Source organism: Urocitellus parryii, chromosome 1, assembly GCF_045843805.1.
Source record: "Urocitellus parryii isolate mUroPar1 chromosome 1, mUroPar1.hap1, whole genome shotgun sequence".
Taxonomy (NCBI): domain Eukaryota; kingdom Metazoa; phylum Chordata; class Mammalia; order Rodentia; family Sciuridae; genus Urocitellus; species Urocitellus parryii.
The window spans coordinates 127,667,974-127,692,407 of record NC_135531.1 but is presented as its reverse complement, the minus strand read 5'-3'; the positions used below and the strand labels follow the sequence as shown (position 1 = coordinate 127,692,407).

The 24,434-nt window shown below is 43.1% G+C and overlaps 1 protein-coding gene across 6 annotated transcripts in view; it reads left to right on the top strand.

The window, feature by feature from the left end:
* The first annotated feature begins 5,455 nt into the window (after nucleotides 1-5,455).
* Nsd1 (nuclear receptor binding SET domain protein 1) overlaps nucleotides 5,456-24,434 on the top strand; it is a 142,425-nt gene continuing 123,446 nt past the window's right edge. For 3 of the 6 annotated variants that reach the window (XM_026398227.2, XM_026398223.2, XM_026398229.1), the window contains exons 1-2: nucleotides 5,649-5,809; nucleotides 6,949-7,886. In XM_026398227.2, the coding sequence (XP_026254012.2) occupies nucleotides 6,966-7,886 (921 nt within the window). In that variant the 5' untranslated portion in view covers nucleotides 5,649-5,809; nucleotides 6,949-6,965. Of the gene's footprint in view, nucleotides 5,486-5,648; nucleotides 5,810-6,016; nucleotides 6,100-6,948; nucleotides 7,887-24,434 lie in introns of those variants that run through there. The other 3 variants (XM_026398225.2, XM_026398224.2, XM_026398228.2) reach the window with 3 other exon arrangements.

Genomic DNA, 24,434 nt, shown 5'->3' with positions numbered 1-24,434 from the left:
ATGCTAGGTGAGTGCTCTACCACTGAGCCACAATCCTAGCCCCTAGGAGGTTTTAAGTTTTGCACAACTCATTTGGCCCATAAATGGAACCACAATTCTTTTGATTTGTGGAGACACAGACTTGGAGAGGGCAGGAAGGGATAGATCCCATATTAGGAGCATTTCCTAGTTCTAGATCACTCACTTAATTTGTGAAGGTCAGATAAGTGAGTGTATGCCCTAGACCTTGCTATAAGGAGGCTATTCAATTGGCTGGGACCAATGGTTATTGCAGAGGTTGACTATGTGTGTGGGAGTGGGTTGGGATTAGAGAAGACTTCCAAGAGGATGAAAAAGAGTCTGGCTGATAGAAAGGAAAAAGCACAGGGACTACTGCATACAGCTTGGACAGACTATGACCTGTCCTAGAACTGGACAACTGGGAGAAGTGGTAAAGGAAGACAGACAAAAATTAGTGGTCTTGACACAGGGGTTTTGGAAAGAGAGTGTTTGAGAAGAAAACATGAAGGTGGGGGCTTAAGTCCTTGAAGTTAGAAATGAGACTGAGACTCAGGTTAATAGACAGAAGCCTGGTAGTTGGGGGCAGGAAGGAAGCTTTGCTGGAGGCCTGCCTGGCCTCAGATGTGGCCAGGCCTTCCTTGATCTTAAACTAAAGTCTGATTCAGTTCTGGGGGAATCCCTGGGTGGAGAGAGGAAGGAAGTAACTCCTAGGTTCATGAGAAGGGACTGTTATGGTGTTCACCAACTACATTTCGGATTAATTACCAAAGGCCTCAATGCCTTCTCCAAGCCTTGACTGTTGAGTCAGAAAGCAGATAAGCAGATGCTGTTCTGTCCAGAGGCAACAGGCAGCTTGAAAAGGGAGTTGGGGGTCAGACTTGGCTCTGGGCAAATCACGCTTCCTCTCTAGAACATGGGAATAACAATAGTACCCATCTCAGAGGGAGCATTCTGGAGAGTAGCTGGCACAGAGAAGGATAAGCCCCATCTATTATTGGAACAAAACTATGCTGGCACATTCCAGAAGCAGGGTGCTCAATAGGGTTGTGTTTCTAGGGGAGGAACTAGTTTCTTTTGGACAATACTGGCAGGGTGAATGTTCTACTGCACAGATGAGATCAAGTCTGTGTAATCAAGTTCTTATCCTATTCCTTGACCTTCTGTGGATCCCTACTACCTTCCAGTTAAAGCCTAAATTCTTTTTCTTTTTAAATATGTTTTAGTTGTAGATGGACACAATACCTTTATTTATTTATCTTTATGTGGTGCTGAGGATTGAACCCAGTGCCTCACCCATGCTAGGTGTGGGCTCTACCACTGAGCCACAACCCCAGCCCCAAAGCCTAAATTCTTTAACTTGATCAACAAGGCCCTACATAATCAGGCCTCTGTAGTCTTTCCTATCTTTTTTCGTTTCTTTTTGGTACCAGGGATTAAACCCAGGTGTGCTTTACTCCTGAGCCACATCCCCAGCCCTTTCTATTTTTTTTATTTTGAGACAAGATCTCACCAAGTTGCTTAGAGCCTAAGTTGCTGCGGCTGGCTTTGAACTTGCAATCCTCCTGCCTCAGCCTCCTGTATCACTGGGATTACAGGTGTGTGCCACTGTGCCTAGCTTGAGTCTGTTATTGCACTTACCACCTCCTCTGGACCTACTTCCTCTGGACATAATTTTCTCAAGGACTCCCCTCTAAGCAGGCTGTAGGGGCCTTCCCAGTTCTTCCAGCACTTTCAGCTTCTCTCTTACCACTAGGTTCTGTATCTTGTTGCCTTTCCCACAAGGCTCTGAAAGGGAGCTCAGTATTTATGGAATTAATGAATATAAGGGGAGCAGTTCTAATAAAAAAGGAGGTCATTGTACATTGGCTAAATATCTCAAAAGGTATTTATTTTAGCAGAGTAGGAATGATCAGGGACCATGATTTTCAGTTTTGGAGCAAAGGAATGGAGGTCAGTCACACCAGATGGGAACCTAGAGACTCAGACTTTGCATGAAAGGCTTAATTAACTTTTGGACCTCAATTCTTCATAGGGCTGGTGAAGGTTAAAGGAACAAATGTGTATCAAGTGCCCAGCACAGTGTCCAGTATGCAACATAGACTTAGCAAATATGTATTGATTCTTATCTCTGTCTTAAGATGGAGGCACATGCCCAGAAAAGTTCCCTGAGTTGAGACAACAGACCAGAGAAGAGCTGGGTCTATACTCCAGGGCCCCACCTTACAGAGACACAGCCCTATTCCTTCTTCTCCCACTTTAGGAGTCAGTGTTCTTGGGTGAATGAATATATGGCCCTGTGGAAATCATCACTTCTGCACACACAGAATGCTTCGCCTGGGTCTGGTGAATGGGAAGCTGTATGGGCTACATGGCTGCTGTGGTTGAAAACTCTGTATCCAAGTTCCACTATAAGACGCAGTTAGGAAATTTAGATGACACTCAGGCATCTGAGAATTTTTTCCTGGGATTCTAGTCTTCTCCCCCAAACCTGTCAGTAACTAGTTCGTCTTCAGCTGTCAATCCCTTTTAGCCTCTACTCTTTTTCCAGGGAGGCTAGGAAAGGGTTTCTGCAGGGGAATGATATGCAAAGTTTAGCTAACCTCTCTTCACACCTTAACACCTTTATTTAACTGCCTTTTCCTGAGGCCAGGGGTTTCCTGACACAAGCATCTCATCCTTTGCTTTCCTAGTGACCAGCATACTACCTAGAATGCAGAAAATGGTAGCTGAAGGAAGCAATGAATTAACATTTCTGCCTTTCTCAAGTGCTTAGTCTGTAACTAAGTGTAAGCGCAGACGGCTAGCACTTACTTTACCTTATAGGATCACTGCTGCTCTGTGCTTTGGAAACCATAGATGAGGAAGCTGAAGCTTGGGGCTGTTAAGGGACCAGTTCAAAGCCATACGGTGGCCTTGTGTGGCTAAGCACTGGAAGGGACCCTGATGAATTGGGGTAATAGGCAGAGGAGGTAACTCTTAGTCAGAAATGATTGGTTTAAACAAATTATTAGGTGTGAAGTAATGTTAGAGCTTCCTTGCTCAATTGTCCAGATGGGGTTTCCAGGAATGGCTTTCCAACTGAACTAAAGGCTGGTGGTCCCTGTGGAGCAGAACCCTGAGGGTGCAGTCCCAACTCTTCTCTGGCTGTTTCTAGTACACAGAAAACTGTCTGACTTAACTTTATACCTGGGAATCTTCAGATACTCCAGTCTCTTCAACAGGAATCCCTCTTCTCTGGCATTCAGATCAGAGGGTGCTCAGTCACTGTGGTCCCAAGGACTGCTTTCCCTCGAACAAAGTTGGCTTGTTTTCTTGGCAGGGCTGGCATCCCAGCACTCGAGGAGTGCTAACGGACTGCTTATCTCTGAGCCTCCATTATTGGATTGTGGGTCTTGAACAGCAAAAGTTTGGGTGCCCCAGACTATTTGAGAGCTGTGGTTGGTCACTGGGTGAAGGCCAGGTAAGGATAGAATTTAGCTAACCCAACACTAACACCACGCAGGGCACCCCCAAAAGTGGCCTTTCTCCCTGGTGGGTTCTCATTCAGAGAGGGCCCAAGGTAACCACTCCACTGGGGCAATAACTATGCACATTTACTAAGCCCTAAGGAGGAATGGCAGTCACGTGGCCCTCGAGGGCGGTGCCTTCAGCTTTGAGATGGCATGAATTGTGAATCTAATCAGAGAAGACTTTCTGGAGGAGGCGGAAAATTTGATGGCGGTCCATGTGACTTTCTCTGAAGAGCAAGGATGAACTACATGCTCTAGAGACCAAGTTGCTCTTGAGGTGAGCTTCTTGCTGGGAAAGGGGAGTCCAGGAGATGATGGGGTCCCGGGACCGGAAGAGCCTGTTTGGGTTGGAGTTGCGGGATCAGGCCTTGCTTGGGTTCCCCCAACCTGCCTTTGATCTGTCTTTAAAGAATGGGTGTGCAACGACTGTGCTAGGTCGGTGCTGCGGGGTCCCAGTGCTGGGTGCAGGCCTGGAGGGGGGGTTGTCTCAGCGCGGGGGGTGGGGCAGAGTGTTGGTGGCCCGGGTTGCGGCTGAAGGCTTGGCGGGGCCAGTCAGCCTGTCTTCCCTCGCGGTGCAGTTCCGCTGGGGTCCTGATGCCTGGCCCGCAGGGGCGAGGCGCGCGCTCCTCGGGGAGCCCGGCTGCGGTGGCACGAGAGGGCCATCTGCCTGGGTGCAGAGAACTGCAGCGTCTGTGGTGCTAGGCGAGGCCCCTCCCGGCCCCCAGGCCCGCGCGCACGCACCTACTCACGCCCGCCAGCACCCGCGGCCCGAGCCCCTGTGCCAGGCCCAGACCCAGACAAGGCGCGGGAGGCGGTGCAGGGATTAGTGGACCCCTCCCCCAGCGCTCCCCTCGCCCCGCCCGAGGCAGTGAGGACCCCTGGGCCCGAGGGTGGCAAGGGAGCTTCGTCCTGGCGGTGCCCGGGCTGGGAACTCGGCCTCACTGGGCGGGGGCCGCACCGCTGCAGGCCGAGGTGCGGGCGTCCTGTCAGGCTGCAGCCCGGCTCTGGTGCGGGGGGTGGGCTTAGCTTTGGGGTCGCATGGCCTCATCTCTCCGCTGAGGCCACGGCCGAGCGGGCAGTGCCCGAGCGGGTAACCCGACCCGGCTCCCCGGAGCCGCTCACCCCGCACGGCCGGGCAGGGGGAGGGAGAGGCTAGGGGGGAGGGGAAAGGGAAAGGGTGGTGGGTGAGGGGCTGTGGAGACCGCAGGGCCGAGTTCCCGGGCCATCTGCACTGCTCTAGGGCGGCTGTCCGCGGCGCCTCTGAAGACACAGCCCTCTGCCTCGCGGGCGTCGAGCCTGCAGCAGGAGTGAGCCCTGGGGCTGCAAAGGCTTGGCTCAGGGAGGCAGACCCGAGCTGCTGCCTCCATTTTGTTTCCTGCTCAGCTTGGTCTGTGGTGGTGGTGGTGTGGGTTTGGGGTGCGGCCGAGCAGGGGGTTCACCTGCGGCCGCGCCTGCTCGGGGCCTGAGGCCTCGAAGACCCCAGCCCAAACCCCCAGGTGAGCCCTGCGTCAGGAGGGGGGGTTTCCTTGGCCTTGGGCCGAAAGGAGGCGGCTGAGGGCAGGTGCCCAGTGGATGGGGAGCCCGGGCTGTAACCTAAGATGGAGGCCGGGACTAACGCGGGCCCGAGCCGGGCTGCCTGGGCTGTTGGGCAGGCCTCAGCCGGGCCAGGTGCCGCCGGGGTTGGGGTTCGAGACGGGTAGGTACTGTAGCCGTGTGCAGCCCCGTGCCGGCGCAGCGCCCTGAGGTAGGTGAGGGGATCGGAATGCCACCCACGACGCCCGCAGGCCCCGACACTCCCGGGAGGCGCGCGAGGCCCCTAGAGAGCCTGCCTCAGGCCCCGCCCGGGCTGCGGGGCCGGCCCGTAGGCCCGGGCGGCGAGCTGGAGCGCAGGGGGAGGGGAGGGGGCGGCAGCGGCAGCTCTGCTGATTGGGCAGCGCACTCGCGAGCCCGACTTCACCCGCCCTGAACCCCGAAGAGTGAGGCGTGGGAGCGCGCGCGCGGTGGGGGAAGGGGTGCGCGCGCACCTGGGGCCTCAGTCGCACGCGGGCCGGCGCGAGGCGCTCGGTGGCACGAGCCGCCGCGGGGGCGCGCGTGGTGGGGGTGTGAGGAGGAGGAGGAGGAGGCGGCGGCGGCGGAGGAATAGGCCGGGGCAGGTCGCGCTTGCTGCCTTCCCTGAAGAGACGCGGGGGGAGGGGGGTGCGGCGAGCGGCTCCTCTCTCTCCCCACCGCTCCGCTCGCGCCCCAGTGTAATGAGGGTCACCCCCTCCCCCCAGCTGGCCCGGGAGGGGGCGCGGGGCACGGTAACTAGTGCGCTGGGGTGGGCGGCGGGCGGGCGGGCGCGAGGAGGGAGGAGACGACCGGGCGGGGAAGATGGTGGTGGCCGAGAGGTGAGGGGCTCTGGGGAGGGCCGGGTGCGGCGCGGGGTTGGTGGCCGACGGCGCTGCAGCTGCGGGCCCCCTCCCCCGCCTCCATCACTACCAGCCGGGCTCTGGCCTAGCTGGCCCGGCTGCCGCGAACTTCCTCCCCGCGCGGCCCATGTCCCGCCGGCCGGCCGGCCGCCCGCGCGCACCTCGGCCTACGCCTCCCACAGGTAGCCGGCTGGGGGGCGCGGGGGCGGCTGCCCTCCGGCAGCAAACTTTGCTTGCTGCTGAATATTGATGAGTATGATCGGCGCTGTTGGGAGGTGCTGCCGCAGCTGCGGGAAGGAGCGCGGCCCGGGCAGGCGGTGTCGGCGTCGGCAGCAGCCATGTTTGTCAAGCTGTAGCAGCTGCTGCTACCCTGACTTGGCTTCACCGGCCGCCTCGGTTTCTCTTTTTGCGGCGTCCTGGCCTATGGGCCCTGCAGCTGTGGACAGGGCAGGCCTGCAGTCAGGAAGGCGAACTCCAGGGTGCACCGGCCTCGGCCGACTCGCCCGCGGCCTGTGCACTGCCGCTGCAAAGGCTCCGGCGCCTGCTAGGCGCAGGGTGCAGCGCTATTGTGACCGCTGCGCCCGAGCGAGCCAGGAAGGAGGAGGGGTACCTTTTTGTGCAGGGTCCTGAAGCCCCTCTGGAATCCCGTAGCCCCCTCCCTTCAAGAGATCCGGCCGCTGGACCCCGGGCGGGGGAGGACGAGGACAATTCCTGTTTTAAGATTTTTAGGAATTTTGATCGCCAACGGCATTTTAATTTTAGTTTAACCCAAGTGTCCACCAGTCTGCAGTGCAGGAAAAAGGGACGGGTTGTTTCCATGTGGCAGGAGTTGCCCAGCTTCTAAAAGATGTAGTTTGCTGAGGCTCACTGAGGCCATTTTTCCACCTTCAGCCAGGAGAACTTTTTACACCCTTGGAAGTACAGCAGAAAAGCATAGAGGCCACTAGGCCTTGAGAAATGGCTGCCATTTTGAAGAGAAGAGTCAGATGGCCTTATTAACTCAGATTAATTACTGTGTTTTTGGATTCCAGGTTGATGCTGGCCCAGGATGGATCAGACCTGTGAACTATCTAGAAGAAATTGTCTGCTGCCCTTTTCCAATCCAGTGAATTTAGATGCCCCTGCAGACAAGGACAGCCCTTTCGGTAATGGTCAATCCAATTTTTCTGAGCCACTTAATGGGTGTACTATGCAGTTATCGGCTGCCAGTGGAACATCCCAAAATGCTTATGGACAAGATTCTCCATCTTGTTACATTCCACTGCGGAGACTACAGGATTTGGCCTCCATGATCAATGTAGAATATTTAAATGGGTCTGCTGATGGATCAGAATCCTTTCAAGACCCTGAGAAAAGTGATTCAAGAGCTCAGTCGCCAATTGTTTGCACTTCCTTGAGTCCTGGTGGTCCAACAGCACTTGCTATGAAACAGGAACCCTCTTGTAATAACTCCCCTGAACTGCAGTTAAAAGTAACAAAGACGATCAAGAATGGCTTTCTGCACTTTGAGAATTTTACTTGTGTGGACGATGTAGATTCTGAAATGGACCCAGAACAGCCAGTCACAGAGGATGAGAGTATAGAGGAGATCTTTGAGGAAACTCAGACCAATGCCACCTGCAATTATGAGCCTAAATCAGAGAATGGTGTAGAAATGGCCATGGGAAGTGAACAAGACAGCACAACAGAGAGTAGACACGGTGCAGTCAAATCGCCATTCTTGCCATTAGCTCCTCAAACTGAAACGCAGAAAAATAAGCAAAGAAGTGAAGTGGACGGCAGCAATGAAAAAACAGCCCTTCTCCCAGCCCCCTTTTCACTAGGAGATACAAACGTTACCATAGAAGAGCAATTAAACTCAATAAATTTATCTTTTCAGGATGATCCAGACTCCAGCACCAGTACATTAGGAAACATGCTAGAATTACCTGGAACTTCATCATCATCTACTTCACAGGAATTGCCATTTGTAAGCAGTTTTTGGTACAACTTAAATATATACATGAATGTATATACACAGGCCACTTAAAGGGAAGCTTAAAACAAATTTGTTTTTGGTTATCAGTTCACAGCTGAAAGCTAATGATAAGCTTTAATGGGGGAACTTTTACTTTGATTTTAAAATTTATCTGTCTTATGAGTGGTTCCTTTTAGCTTTTCCCAATAAATCTCCATTGAGGATTGGCTAAATGTTAAATTTATAAGGGCATTTGATTGAGTTCAAATTTAAGTTTTCAAGATGTAGGTATACTTTTTATTATCTCTTAGAAAAAACAAAAACTTGGTATTGCTAGTATCATGAATATAGGTGAACCAGTTCCTTACTTCAGAGTCCTGTTTCCACATAAGGCATGGCTTGTTGTTTTCATTTAGTGGGTGATTTGCTGTAGGTTGAAATACATTTTGAGTATAGATTGAAAATGGCTAAGATGAAAAAGGTTTCCTGGATATCAGTCAATTTAAATGAGGTTAATTTTTCTGAACTATGTGAAGGTCTAGAACATCTTAGGCTTTTGATGGTTGCCACCATTAGGGTAGACTCTTTAATCTTTCCTAATTTTAAAATTTGAAGCATATTTATATGTGTGTGTATGTGTATGGAAATGGAGAAGAACTCACTTGAGGTTTTTTCAGTATTGTAATACTGTTAAAGGGTGGTAAATGATAAGGTTACTATTTATTAGAACTTAATGTAAAATTTTTTGACCTCTTTATTTAACTAAATGATCAGTTGACTTCTCTTAGCCTTGGTTTCATCACTTCTAATATCCAAAAGTACTTTGATTTCTAAGATTCCTGCTTCTTTCAGCTTTAAATATGATTTTGTTTCTCTCTAAATATCACATTGTCGTGGTCAGAGGTAGTGTCACCAAGAAGATATTTTTTCTTAATTTTTTTTTTTTTGGCTAAGAAATCCCTCATACTATGAAGATTTTATAAGAAGGATTTTAATAATATGTAATGATTGTTTTGAGTGCCTTAAACATTCACTGTAGCACACATCTCTGCTGTTCTTCATAGTTTCAGAGGGAGAATGTGGGTATGTTGAGTTTGTTTCTATTGATTCATATCTTAAACTTATTTAAATATACTTTAATAATCTGGTTTTTTAAGTTTGGCAGTTGCAGATTTAAAAAATATTGCTGTGGTGGTTATCATGAGTTTGTATTGTTCCAGACACATTGAGGTGGATAGGCTGTTTTGAAAACCTTCCAGTGGGGTTTGATGGTGATGGCAGCACAGGCCTGTAATCCCAGCAGCCCAGGAGGCTGAGGCAGGAGGATCTCAAGTTTGAAAACAGTCTCAGCAACTCAGCAAGGCCCTGTTTCAACAATAGAAAAAGTTGGGGAAAAAAGCAGTGGAAAAATAGCCCTGGGTTCAATCCCCAGTATAAACAAACAAACGAACAAAACAAAACTCTGAACTCTGACAGCTGAGGAGACAGATTTTTTTTTTTTTTTTTTTTGTACCAAGGATTGAACCCAGGGATGCTTAACCACTGAGCCACATCCCCAGCTTATTTTATTTTTTATTTTTATTTTAAATTTTATTTGAACTTGTGATCCTCCTGCCTCAGCCTCTAGAGTGGCTGGGATTACAGGCCTGTACCACCATTCCTGGAGAGACAAATCTTTTTCTTGGGTTCATGTTGAAATTTATTGTAGGCTGGGCACAGTGGCACATGCCTGTAATCCCAGTTATTTGGTAGGCTGAGGCAAGAGGATTGAAAGCTGAGCCACAACCCCAGCCCTTTATTTTTGTTTTGAGACAGAGTCTCACTAAGTTTCTTAGATCCTCGCTAAGTTACTGAAGCTGGCTTTGTTGTGATCCTCCTGCCTCAGCCTCCAAGTTACTGGGATTATGCCCAGCTGTCACCATATGCTACTGACATTTGTATTCACATTTTTTTTTTTTTTTTTTTTTTTGTGGTGCTGGGGATTTAACCCATGGCTTTGTGCATTCAAGTTAAGTACTCTACCAACTCAGCTATATTCCTAGCCCTCTGTACTGTTCACATTTGAAGTTCATTCAGGTATGGAGCCTATGCTCAGGGATAGGAATTTTGAAAATCCTTAGCAATATTGTCTTTTATTCTGTTTGTAATATTATAAGATTCTTTCTCTAGACAGTGGGAAGGAGTAGTTATTATGGTTGTAAACCCAGTCTAGAATTAGAAAAAGATATATAAATCAAGAAAATCTGTAAGCATACCGTTTGCATCCTGTCACAAAGGAGCAGCCTCTTCACTTTACTCTCTGGTGTTGTTCAAGTTTTGTCTGGTGGTGCTAGGGATTAGACCCAAGGTCTTGTGCATGCCAGACAGACTCTCTACCACTGCATTATATGCCTCCTGATCCTCTTCATTTATTTTCTGAGTACAGTGATATAAAATGATTATCATTACGATTTATTTTATTTTTTGGGTACCAGGGATTGAACTTGGGGGTACTCAACCACTGAGCCACATCCTCAGCCTCATTTTGTACTTATAGAGACAGGTTCTCATTGAGTTGCTTAGTGCCTCGCTTTTGCTGAGGCTGGCTTTGAATTTGTGTTTCTCCTGCCTTAGCCTCCTGAGCTGCTGGGATTATAGGCGCATGCCACTGTATCTGGCTGTCATTACAGTTTATAATCCTGACCTTGTTCTTATATTTAATCTTCTAATTCCCCCCAGTGTACAAAGGCTTTGTGCATAGTATGTGTAGATAATATCTTGAAGAAGAATTGACCCCAGAGCTACAGCTTCTTGTTTATTAACTACTTTGGTCTATATTGTTTCATTGGGTCTTTATAATCTTGTGTGTCATAAAGTAGGCAGAATGGTACACACCTGCAATCCCAGCAGTGCAGGAGGCTGAGGTAGGAGGATGGCAAGTTTTTATTTTTATTTTTGGTACCTATGATTGAACTCAGGGATACTTAACCACTAAGCCACATCCCCAGCCTATTTTTTTTTTTTTTTGTTTTTATTTAGAGATAGGGTCTTGCTGAGTTATTTGGGGACAGCTTGGAAGGCCTTGCTAAATTGAGGCTGGCTTTGAACTTTCAGTCCTCCTGCCTGAGCCTCTCAAGTCTCTGGGATTACAGGTGTGTGCCATGCCAACCCCATCTTTCTTTTCTGAGAAGAAAATTGATCTCTCCATGACCTCTGTTGATCTGCTTTCTGACACTTTTTTAAAAAGATTTTGTTTTATAATTACTCTTTTCCTCTAGGATCTATGTTCTCAATCTCTCCATTATGTTACCGTTTCCTGGGAAAACAAGGAACATTTAAAGGAATCTTATCCTGTCTTATAACTCCTGAAGTTATTGTGCCCATTTATAGGTGATGGTCTCAAAACAGGCATCTATTTTATTTCTCTCTAATGTTCTAGTTTTGCTTTTGTATCCACTTTGCTGAAACTGTTTTTTAATAAATTACAAATGACATCATTCTCATATTTGCTGTACTAGATTTGCAGCAGTTTGACTGCTTCTTTTCTTTTTCCTCCTCTTTCTCTGTAGTCTTACCTACTTTGATTCATTTACTTTGCTGTTACTCTTTTATTTATTTATTTATTTTGGTACCAGGAATTGAACCCAGGAGCACTGAAGTCCTGAGCTATGTCCCCAACCCTTTTTTATATTTTATTTAGAGACAAGGTCTTGCTAAGTTTCTGAGGCTGGCTTTGAACTTGTTGTGATCCTCTTGCCTCCAGCCTCTTGAGTCACTGGGATTACAGGCGTGAGCCACCACACCCAGCTGTGAAATTTTTTCCTGTCTTTGAAGCTTCAGATCAAGAAATTCTAACCCTTCTCTTCAATCTTAAGTCATATTCACTTAAAATGTAATATTAACAATTTGAACCCATCTGTTATTGCCAAACCTGTGTTTCCTTTGTGTTAATAATTATATAATTTCCTGTTCATCTTCGGACTGGAAACCTTAGAGTCATTTATTCACATATGATTAAAACATTTGAGGGCTGGTGTTGTAGCTCAGTGGTAGAGCACTTGCCTAGCATGTGTGTGAAGCACAGGCTTTAATTCTCAGAACTGCACATAAATAAATATTCATTGACAACTTAAACACATTTGAACTAGGTGTGGCATGATGGTACATGCCTGTAATTCCAGTGACATAGAAGGCTGAGGCAGGAGGTTTGCAAGTTCAAGGCCAGCCTCAGGAACTGTTGAGACCATGTCCCGAAATTAAAAATGGTCTGGGGATATAACTCAGTGGTAAAGCGCCTCTGAATTTGATCCCTAGTAACAAATAAATAAATAAATAAAGGAACACAAACAAACAAATAAAACATTTGAGTGCCTCCTTTTTGCCAGAAACTGCCAGCATCACAAAACAAAACAAAAACACAAACAAAAAACACCAAAAGAGTATGTTTTTAAGTAATTTCTCTGTGGTGAAGATAAATATAAAAAATGTTACTAAACATTGCTAAATGATCTGGTAGGTATTATATAGATAGTACTTTGCAAGTATGGAGGAAGGCATGCCTGGAGTAATCAGTGAGAACTCCATAGAGTAGTTATTTATCATTTGAGCAGATCCATGCCAGTAAGAGAGTAGACTATGGATATTGAACATTCTTTGATAGGTTTCTGGTAGGAATTGGGTTGTCAGGAGATAAAGGTATAAAGATAAACCTCATGGCATACTATAAAATTGAATTCTTATGCTTTTTTGCTAAATATTATAAATCCCCTTAATCTTTCTTTATTCTCATTGTAGTGTCAGGTCTTATTGCTGATCATCATTTAGTCATATTCATGAGTCTATATTATATAAAATTATTTCCTGTCTCAAATAAAAGAAAGACTATCTTTAGACTCTTCATGTTTACAGCTGTGCCTTTGCCTTCAGCACTGGTGGTGTACCACCACTGGTGGGGTAGAGTGCTTCTCTTCCATGTGGGAGGGTCTTGGTTCCCTCCCTAGCACTGAGGGAGGGGGGAAAAAAGAGAGAGCTGTATCTTCTAATGTTTCACTCCTTTATCCTTTTTCCTAACAAAGCCCAAATTCAGTGCCCCACTTTTCTTTTTTGGTACTGGGAAATGAATCCAGAATGCATTACTACAAAATACATTCCCAATCTTTTTTATTTTGAGACAGAGTCTCTTTAAGATGCTCATGGCCTGACTGAGTTGTTGAGGCTGGCCTTGAACTTGCTATCCTGCAACCTTAGCCTCCCAAGTTTCTGGGATTATAGGCGTGAGCCACTGCACCTGGCCCATTTTTACTCTGTCCTCCACCCCGCCCCCCTTTTTTTGATACTGGCGATTGAATCCAGGGGTTTTTAAGCACTGAGCCTCATCCCCAGCACTTTTTGTATTTTATTTAGCAACAGGGCCTTGCTAAGTTGCTTAGGACTTCAATAAATTGCTGAGGCAGGCTCTGAATTCAAAATTCTGCCTCAGCTTCCTGAGCTGCTGGCATTACAGGCATGAGCCACCACACCCAGCACATTTTTTACTCTTGATAGTCTATTAGAAATGTTCTGGACTGGAGGTGAACCTTAGGGTAGACTACTTGCTTAACATGCAGGAGGTCCTGGATTCAGTTTCCAGTGCACCACATGCACAAAAGTTATGTAAGTGGAATTTAAAAAAAGTTATATAAACCGGACACAGTGGTTCATTCTTGAAATCTCAGTGACTCAGGAGGATGAGGCAGGAGGATCACAAGTTGGAGGTGAACCTCAGTGATTTGGTGAGACTTGTCTCAAAAAAAAAAAAAAAATGCTGGGAAAGTAGTTCAGTGATAGAGTGGTGTGTGTGATCCTCAGTACCAGAAAAAAAAAGTGCTGGGGCTGGGGATGTGGCTCAAGCGGTAGCGCGCTTGCTTGGCATGTTTACGGCCCAGGTTTGATCCTCAGCACCACATACAAACAAAGATGTGTCTTCTGAGAACTAAAAATAAATAAATATTAAAAAATTCTCTCTCACTCTCTCTTTAAAAATGCTATGAATATTAGTGTACAAGTTTTTGGGTGAACATAAGATTTTTTTTAAATACTAAGTATCCCCCACCATATTACTGATATATTTAGGTGCTGGGAATTGAGCTTAGGGATGTGCTGTACCATGGAATCGCATCCTCATCCTTTTTTATTTGGAAATAGGGTCTTGATAAATTTCTTAGGGCCTTGGTAAGTTGCTCAGACTGGCTTTGACCTTGTGATCCTCCTGCCTTAGCCTCCCAAGCCACTGGGATTATAGGCATGTGTTGCTATAGCTAGCTGTACATTCTTTTTCTTTTTTTTTTAAATAGTTTTATTAGTTGTTGATGGACTGACCTTTATCTTATTTATACGTGGTGCTGAGATTCGAACCCAGTGCCTTACATGTCCTAGGCAAGTGCTCTACCACTGAGCCACAACCCCAGCCCCTCTACATTCTTTTTTTTTTTTATTTTTATTTTTTAGTTGTAGTTGGACATAATATCTTTAATTAATTAATTTATTTTTATGTGGTACTGAGGATCCAACCCAGAGCCTTGGCCCTGTTAGGCAACTGCTCTACCACTGAGTCACAACCCCAGCCCCCTCTACATTCTTTTTCATGGCTATATGTAAACTGTATATTCAAATAATATTTTCATTTTTAGAAAATTTGTTAGAGGGGCTGGGGATGTGGCTCAAGCGGTAGTGTGCTCGCCTGGTATGCATGCGGCCCAGGTTCGATCCTCAGCACCACAAACAAACAAAGATGTTGTGTCTGCCGAGAACTAAAAAATAAATATTAATTCTCTCTCTCTCTCTCTCAAAAAAAAAAAAAAGAAAATTTGTTAGAGCACTAGTAAAATAATACATATTGACTTACCCTCAAAAAATTGGAACAGATTTTAGTGTTTGTTGCTGTTATTAGGTGAAATTATTTTATTAAGGCCTCTAAAGTTCTTTTTATATCTCCAGTGACATTATATAAGATATTGTAATACTCTTAAAGATGGCTAGAAGGATAAAATCTAATTTGGAGGGTGAACAATTATACTAACACATTAGATTAAATTAAAAATAATTACTGGTTATGTGATATCCCCTCATATACCATGAAGAGTCTAACAGTAGTCTTTCTTTATAAATTACGAGGATGTATTTCCCTTGTCATCTATAATTTCTCTTGATGCTGTAATTGGAGCTGTTAGGGCTCCCTGGTGAAAGTAGGTGGTGTGAATGTTATGTGTGTACCCAGTGAAATTAACAGATATTAATACCACACTAATTGTCATTGATATTTTATATCCAAAAGCATTTTTTTTTTTTCTTGCTGTATTGAGGTTTGAACCCAGGGCCTGGCACATAACTTGGCCAGCCCACTCCTGAACTCCATCTTTAAAAAAAAAAAAAGAAAAGAAAATTATTGTAAATTGACAACATATAGTTTTATATACTGAAGGCCTGCCTGCCTTTCATTCATTCTTTCTTTTCTTTTTTTTTTTTTTTGTTATTGGGGTTAGAACCCAGGGGAGCTTTATCACTGTGCCAAATCCTTAGCTCTTTTAATTTTTTATTTTGTACAGTGAGTGTCTCACAAATCACTGAAGCTGGCCTTGAACTTGATATCCTTCTGCCTCAGCTTCCTGAATCAGTGGGATTACAGTTGTGTGCTACCATGCCTGGCAAGACCCAGTATCTTTTTTTTTTGGTGATGGGGTTGGAACCCAGGACCTTGTGCATGCCATGCAGACACTACCACAGAGCCACATCTCCTGCCTCAGTATTTTTTTTTTATGACACTTTCTCTTTGTAAAGCAGATGAAGGAGAATGCATAGTGCATATATACCTGATGCCTGTATCATTTGGGGCAATCTAGGATGCTGGTTACCACCTCCATTTCTAAACTTTTTTATTAATTTTTTTGGTACCGGTGATTGAACCCAGGCACGCTTAACCACTGAGCCACATCCACAGTCCTACTAACTTATTTTTAATTAAATGAGAAAGATTGATCAAAAGGTATTAAGTTGCAGTTAGGAATGTGAAGTTCTGATGTGCTATTGTACAGCAGGGTAACTATAGTTTACCAATAAAACGACCTTTGTACCGTGCCTATTCAGAAAACACCTCCATTCTTTTTTTGTTATTTGGGATTGAAGCCAGCGGTTCTTAACCCTTTTATTTTTTGAGACAGGGTCTAACCCTAACCCTGACCCTGACCCTGACCCTAACCCTGGGATCAGAAGCATATGCCACTTCACATGGCAACACTTTACCTTAATTTTTTGTGTGCATGCTTGTGTTGGATTTTTTTTTTTTTTTTTTTTGTACCAGGAATTTTTAAACCCAGGGACACTTTACCACTAAGTCATATCCCAGCCCTTTTTATTTTTTTTTAATTTTTGAGGTAAGGTTTCACTAAATTGCCCTGGGCCTTGCTAAATTGCTGAGGTTTGCCTCAAACTTGTGATCCTGTGATCCTCCTCCCTCAGCCTCCTGAGTCACTGGGATTACAGGTGTACACTAGGACACCTGGCTTGTTTTTTTTTTTTTTTTTTTTTTTTACATTTTTTAAATGTACAAGATAGATCATCTATGAATTAATCTTTGAACTGGTTTTACTTTTTCCTTTCTAATTCTCATGCCTTCAGATTTTTATGCTGGAGATTGAACCCCCTTTATGGGTTTTATTTTGTCTTATCTAATTGACCTATTCAAAACTTTCAGGGTGATATTGAATAGACCTAATGAGAATGGATATGCTTGTATTGTTTAGGGGAAAAGCATTGTTTTTCATCATTAAATATGAATTTATATGTGTTATGACTTTTATCAGGTTGAGAGAGTGTCTTTCTCAACTAAAATGTTGAGTATTTGAATATGAAGGAATGTTAAATTTTGTCACTTTTTTTTTTTTTTTTTAACCACAGAGATGAGCTTAGGGTTTGTATTTCTTTTGTAGTGTTGAGGATTGATCCCATGGCCTTGCCCATGCTAGTCAATCGCCCTGTCACTGGGCTGTGATTGTAGCTCATTGGTAGAGTGCTTGCCTAGTATGTGTGAGGCATTGGGTTTGATCCTCAATTTCACATTAAAAAAATTAAAATAAATATAAAAAAAAACAAGGATAAATAAAATTAAATCTTTTTTTAGAAAAAGGTTCTACCGATGAGCTACATTCCACACTTAAACCTCAGTTTGTTTCTTTAGTCTTTTCTTACTTTCAATCTGGGGATTGAACTCAGGGCTTTCTACAGTCTAACAACTATTTACTGCTACTACAATTGAGGTATATCACCAGCACTTTTCCTTTGAGATCTGATGTCCTTATGTTGGCCAGGCTGTCCTTGAACTTTCATTTGTCTTCCATCAAACTTCTCCATAGGTGGGATTAAAGACCTGTGCTATTACACTTAGCTCTCAGTACCCCTCTATCCCAGAGATGTGTATTGAGCTAAGTGTCTCCTGCATGCTAGGCAAATGCTCTGATGTACATCTCTAATCCAACTTCAGGTTTTTTTTTTTTGTTTGTTTGTTTTTTTTTTGGTATCAGGGATTGAACTCGGGGACACTCTACCACTGAGCCACATCTCTAGCCCTATTTTTTTTACTTAGAGACAGGGTCTCACTGAGTTGCTAAGCACTTCGCCATTGCTGAGTCTAGCTTTGAACTGCTATCTTCTTGCCTCAGTCTCCCAAGCTTTTGGGATTACAGGCACAGGCCACTGTGCCTGGAAGTTTCTTAAGAATACTGAGTTATAACCCCAGCTCTTTTCTATTTTAATTTTAATTTTGAGACAGGGCCTAAATTGCATAAGCTAGACTCAAACTGCTACTGCCTCAGTCTCTTGAGTAGTTGGGATTATAGGTGTATGCCATTGCATCTGGACAAAGCCTGCTATTATGAGGATTTATTTGTGTGACCTCTAGCTGAGTTATTTCTTTTTTATTAAAAAAAATTTTTTTTAGTTGTCAATAAACCTTTATTTTATTTATTGATACGTGGTGCTGAGAATTGAACCCGGTGCCCCATACATGCTAGGCAAGCACTCTGCCACTGAGCCACAGCCCCACCCCTAGCCCTCTAGCTGAGTAATTAACAATCACAGCATAAGTATATCACAGCATTAAGTATATCTATGAAATAATGAAATATTCTTTCATTTGCTTATGCAAATGAAAAGTAATTAAAAAGTAATTACTTTGGGGATTAGACATTGTTTTAGAAATTGACGTAGAAATTTAAGTTAAAATTGACAATTCTAGACTTAAATTTTTTTTTTTTTTGAATTGCTTTAGTACCAGGGTTTAATCCCTGGGGCACTTAACCACTAATAGATGGACACAATACCTTTATTTTTATGAGGTGCTGAGGATTGAACCTAGTGTCTCACACGTGCTAGGCAAGCACTCTATCACTGAGCTACAATCCCAGCCCTCCCCAGCCTTTTAAAATATTTTATTTAGAACAACTTGCTAATATGAAAACTTTTGTTTTCATATTAATATGATCAGGAAGATTCAGGGCCTACAGGGCCTAGCTAAGTTGCTGAGGCTGGCTTTGAATTTGTGATCCTCCTGCCTCAGCCTCCTAAACGATGGGAATTCTAGCTTTTAAATTCTACGATTTGGTGGCATTTCTTATGTATACAGTGTTGTCACCATTAACACTAATTTCAGAAATTTTCATCATTGGAGGAAAGAAGCTGGTATACATTAAGTCACTTCCTAAATTTTTTTTTTTTTTGGTACTGGGTGTTGAACCCAGAGGCATATTGTCTCTAAGCTACATCCCAGCTCTTTTTATTTTTCATTTTGAATCAGGTTCTCAGTATGGTGCTGAGGCTGGCCTCAAATTTGAAATCCTCCCGTCCAGCCTCTCAAGTTGTTGGGGTTACAGGTATTTGACACTATGTCTGGCTCCCTAACCTATAAGACCTCTTTGAGAATAATCCTATTGTAGCTATTTCATACAGATGGAATCACCTACCACATTTTTATCTTCATCCATGTTGGAGACCATAATTGTTTCATTATTATTAATTTTTTTTTGGTATTAGGGATTGAACCCAGGGATGCTTAACACTGAGCCACATCCCCAGCCCTCTATATTTTATTTTGAGATAGGGTCTCATTAAGATGCTTAGGGCTTCTTTGATAAGTAAGTTGCTGAAGTTGGCTTTGAAGTCATGGTATTTCTGCCTCAGCCTCTGGAGGAGCTGGAATCCAGCAGTAGGTTTCATTACATTTTATGACTGAGTAATATACTTAATGATGAGATATACCATATTTTGTATGTACATTCATTAGTTGGTGGACTTTATGTTTTCATATTAATATGATCAGGAAGATTATGTCCAAAATTTTTGTGGATCCATGTTTCTACTGTTGAGTATATACCTACTTTTAATCTACATTTAGTGTTAGTTTTTAAAATAATTAGATAGGGCTGGGATTGTGGCTCAGCAGTAGAGCACTCGCCTAGCATGTGTGAGGCCCCTGGTTGGATCCTCAGCACCACATATCAATAAGTAAAAAATAAAGGTACATCAATAACTAAAAATATAAGGTATTGATAACTACAACTAAAAAGTAAATATTAAAATAATTAGATAATCACAACTAAAAGTTATTTTTTGTAATATTTAATCAGTTCTATTGTATTATCCTCATAGTCTCTCTCGATAAAAAATGAGCTAAGCCAGGTATGCTGGCACATGTCTCAAATCCCAGTGACTTGGGAGGCTGAGGTAAGAGGATGGGGAAGTCTGGAGCCAACCTCAGCAATTTAGCAGGATCTTGTCTCAAAATAAAAAAATAAAAAGGGCTAGGGATGTAGCACAGTGGTAGAATGCCATTGGGTTCAATCCCTAGTACCCCCCAAAAAGGAAAAAAATAATCAAGATGAAATTCATGTAATAATAAATTAACCATTTTAAAGTATTGTTAATTGCATTTATATAGCCTATAACTAGTTCCAAAGCATTTTATTACCTTAGATGAAAACTCTATACTCATAACAGTTGTTTCCTATACCTTCCTCTCTAGCTCCTGGTGGTGGTCATTCAACACTATGTGTATTTTTCTATTTTGGATTTTTATAGAATGAAAGATAAAATGTGTTTTTTTGTGTTTGACTTCTTTTAATTAGCATGATGTTTTTAAGGTTCATCCAAATATCCTATATATTAGAGATTCTTTCCTCTTTATGATAATTAAATATATATACAAATATAAAAAAAAGTTTTTTTTTGGATACTGGGGATTGAACTTGGGGACACTTGATCTCTGAGCCACATCCTATCTCAAAATAAAAAGAACTAGGATGTAGCTCAGAGTACCAGTACTACCCACCCCCTGCCGAGAAAAAAAAGGAAAAGAAAAAGAAGAGTGGGGATTGGTAGTTCAGTCATGTAGTGGTATCCTTGCCTAGCATGTACAAAACCCTGGGTTCAACCCCAGGACTGCAAAAACAACAACAACAACAAAAAAACAAAAACCAAAACCAAAAATGAGTTTGAGGCCAGCTTGGACAATTTAGTGAGATCATATCTCAAAATTAAAAATAATGGGGCTGATATAATTCAATGGTGGAATGCCCTTAAGTTCAGGCCCTATTACTCTTTTTTTTTTTTTTTTGGAGGGGGCAGAGTTGGGGATTGAACCCAGGGCTTTGTGCATATCAGGCAAGCACTCTACCAACTGAGCTATATCCCTAGCCTCAGTCCCTATTGCTTAAAACAAAAAAACCTGAAGAAATAAATGCAAGTAGATAACAAAAAACTTACTTTTCTCGTACTAGGAATTCAACCCAGAGGCACTTGACCACTGAACTACATTCCCAGCCTTTTTTTATTTGAGACAGGGTTTTGCTAACTTGCTTAGGACTTAAATTACTGAAGTTGGCTTTGAACTTGCAATTCTCCTGAGCTGCTGAGATTATAGGTATTTGCTACCCTTCCCAGGTACTTGAATGGTTTCTTAAGGATGATAATGATCCATAGAAATTGTGTGGTTGTCAGTACATTTCATAAGGACATTTAATATTTTAACTTCTAATGAATGGAAGCAATGGTGCTGGCCTATAATCCCAGCAACTCTGGAAAGACCACCCACAGCATTTTAGTGACAACTTGCATGAAAATTGAAAAAAAAAATGGACTGGGAATATAGCTCAGTGGTAAAACAACCCTGAGCTCAACGTCCAGTACCTAAATAAATAAATACTAATAAATTTCCAGAGAGACTTTTTTGGGTAATGGCAGGGAAGGTTTTTTTTTTTTTTAATATTTATTTTTTAGTTGTAGTTGGACACAATACCTTTATTTATTTATTTTTATGTGGTGCTGAGGATTGAACCCAGGGCCTTGCATGTGGTAGGCAAGCACTCTATCGCTGAGCCACAGTTCCAGGCCCACGGAAGTTTTTTGTAATCTATTTTTTTTTTTTAATTTTAATTTTTTTTTTTTTTTTGGTACTGGGAATTGAACTTGGGGTTACTCCACCACATCCCCAGTCCTTTTTTTTGTATTTAGAGACAAGGTCTCACTGAGTTGCTCAGTGCTTTGACATAGCTGAGGCTGCTTTGAACTTGCAGTCCTGTTGCCTCAGCCTCCCAGATTGCTGGGATTACAGGTGTGGGCCACTAGGCCGGTTCTTTTTATTTATTTATTTATTTATTTATTTTTTTAAGAGAGAGACAGAGAGAGGATTTTAATATTTATTTTTTAGTTTTCGGCAGACACAACATCTTTGTTTGTATGTGGTGCTGAGGATCGAACCCAGGCCGCAGGCATGCCAGGCAAGCGCGCTACGGCTTGAGCCACATCCCCAGCCCCCCGCCATTCTTTTTGTACTCTATTTACAGTGTTATTTTGATTAGCATTTCTTACTCTTTTTTTTTTTTTTTTTTAGTACTGGGGTTTGAATTCAGGGGTACTCAACCACTGAGCCAAATCCCCAGCCATATTTTGTATTTTATTAAAGACAGGGCTCTCAGGGCTAGGGTTGTGGCTCAGTAGTAGTATGCTTGCCTAGCATGTGTGAGGCACTGGGTTCGATTCTCAGCACCACATACAAATAAATAAAATAAAAGTTCATCAAAAACTAATTAGAAAAAAAAAGAAAGGGATCTCACTGGGTTGCTAAGGGCCTCATTGGGTTGCTAAGCACCTCACTTTTGCTGAGACTGGCTTTGAACTTTGAATCCTCCTGCCTCAGCCTCCTGAGCCACTGGGATTACAGGCTTGCACCACTGTGCCAGGATCATTTCATACTCTTAACACTCTTTTCCTTGGCTTTCAGAAAAGAGTAAAAATTTCTTCATTGCTCCCATATCTATATAGTATTGTTGTTTAGCATATTTTGTAGTTTTTTTTTTTTTAAAGAGAGAGTGAGAGAGTGAGAGAGGAGAGAGAGAGAGAGAGAGAGAGAGAGAGAGAGAGAGAGAATTTTTTTAAAAAATATTTTTAGTTCTCGGTGGACACAACATCTTTGGTATGTGGTGCTGAGGATCGAACCTGGGCCGTACGCATGCCAGGCGAGCGCGCTACCACTTGAGCCACATCCCCAGCCCCATATTTTGTAGTTTTGATTGATTATTTTTGTCTCTTGTATTCCTCACTAAGCTTACAACTTTGGGATTTTCTATTTTGTATCATTGGGGCCTAGAAGAGTTCCTGGTAAGTAGGTAAGCCATAAATATTTGCAGGAGGAATGAATGAATTCTGTGAAATAAACAGACACCTGAGTCATTTTTCATTTGTTAGTTTTCCTTTAGAGACGCAAGTTAGATTTATATTTAGAAAAGTAAATTGTATTGTCATGACATGACATTTTTATATGTATATACAGGCTTTATACATGATTTTGTGGCACATGATTGTAATTGCAGTTAAACTGAGGACTAGAAAGATATATAGGGAATTTGAGCATGCTTCCTAGGGAGACCTGATCTAATCTGGTGGTTAGGAAGGCCTCTGAAAGAAAGTGAAATGGAGCTGGGATCCAAAGGTTGATAAAGAGTTAATGTGGGCATAAAGGTATGGAAGGATAGCAGTGGTGGTGGGAGAGACAAATTGGAAGGGCATTTTAAGCAGAGGGACCACCCTATGTAAGGGCCATAGGGAGATAGCATTGTTTTATTAACTTTGAGAATGTTGTGAACTTGTGGTTGAATCCTGGGAACCTGAGGTTTCAGGTTTCTCTCATTTACAATTCACCATTAGATTTTGTGTTTCCAAGGGGCCTAGGTTGTGGCTCTGTGGTAGACAGCTTGCCTAGCACGTGTGAGGCACTGGATTTGATCTTCAGCGCCACATAAAATAAGTAAAGGTATTGTGTACATCTACAACTAAAAATATATTTAAAAAAATAAAAAGATTATTTGTTTCCACCTGGGTGGGTAAGAAGAAATTCTTCACACCAACTAATGCCCAAATTCTCCTCTCTGCTCTGATTAGTCTGTCTCTCTAGATGCCTTTTTTATTTTTAGGGTATGCTGGAGGTCAAACACAGTCTTCCCCATGCACCAGCCCTTTTTAAATTTTGAGATAGGGTCTGGTTGAATCATACAGGCCTCCTTCAGACTTGTGATTTTCCTGCCTTAGCTTCCCAGGTAACTGCAGGCACATGCTGCCAGTAGATTTTTTTGAGCATCTAGTAGGTGCTAGAGTTTAAAAAGTGAATAAGACAGCAGGGTGTGGTTGCACATGCCCAGTGCCATGTCTAGCACCTCCCAATAATTTGAGAGGCAGAGGAATGAGGATTGCAAGTTTGAGGTCAGCTTCAGCAGCTTAGCCAGGCCCTAAACAACTATGTGAGACCCTGTGTCAAAATAAAAAAGGGCTTGAGATTTAGGACAGTAATAAAGTGCCTCTGAATTCAATCACCAGTACACACACACACATACACACACAGACACACACAAAAGAATAAAAAGTAAGGTTGTCTATTCGGTTCTGATATTAATGTGTCAAGAGCAGTAACAAGGGTTTATGGTGGGTAATACAGAGAATTAAATAGAGGGAAGATAGACTCGAAGAGAGGCTTCTTGGAGATGGAACTTTTTTTTTTCTCCATTTTTTTATTAATGCATTGAAGTTGTACATTCTGATGGGATTTGTTGTTACATGCAAACATACAACAATATAATTTGGTCGATATCACTCACTCTTTAGTACTTTCTCCCTCCCTTTCCACCTCCCACCCTTGGTCCCTTTCCTCTACTGATCTCTCTTGATTTTCATGAGCTATGCCTCCACCTTTATTTTCCTTTTTCCTCTCTAGTTTCCACATATGAGAGAAAACATACCATGTTCAACCACATAACCTGCATTTGACTTAATTTTCTTAGCATGATGGTCTTTAGTTCCATCTGGTTTTTATTTGTGGCTGAATAAAACTCCATTGTATATATACCACATTTCCTTTTTCAGTTCATCAGTTATGAACACCTAGGCTGGTTCCATAGTTTGGGTGTTGTGAATTGTGCTGCTATAAACTTGGGTATGCATGTATTACTGTGGTGTGATAACTTGAATTCTGGATAAATATGGAGGAGTGGTATAGCTGGGTCATGT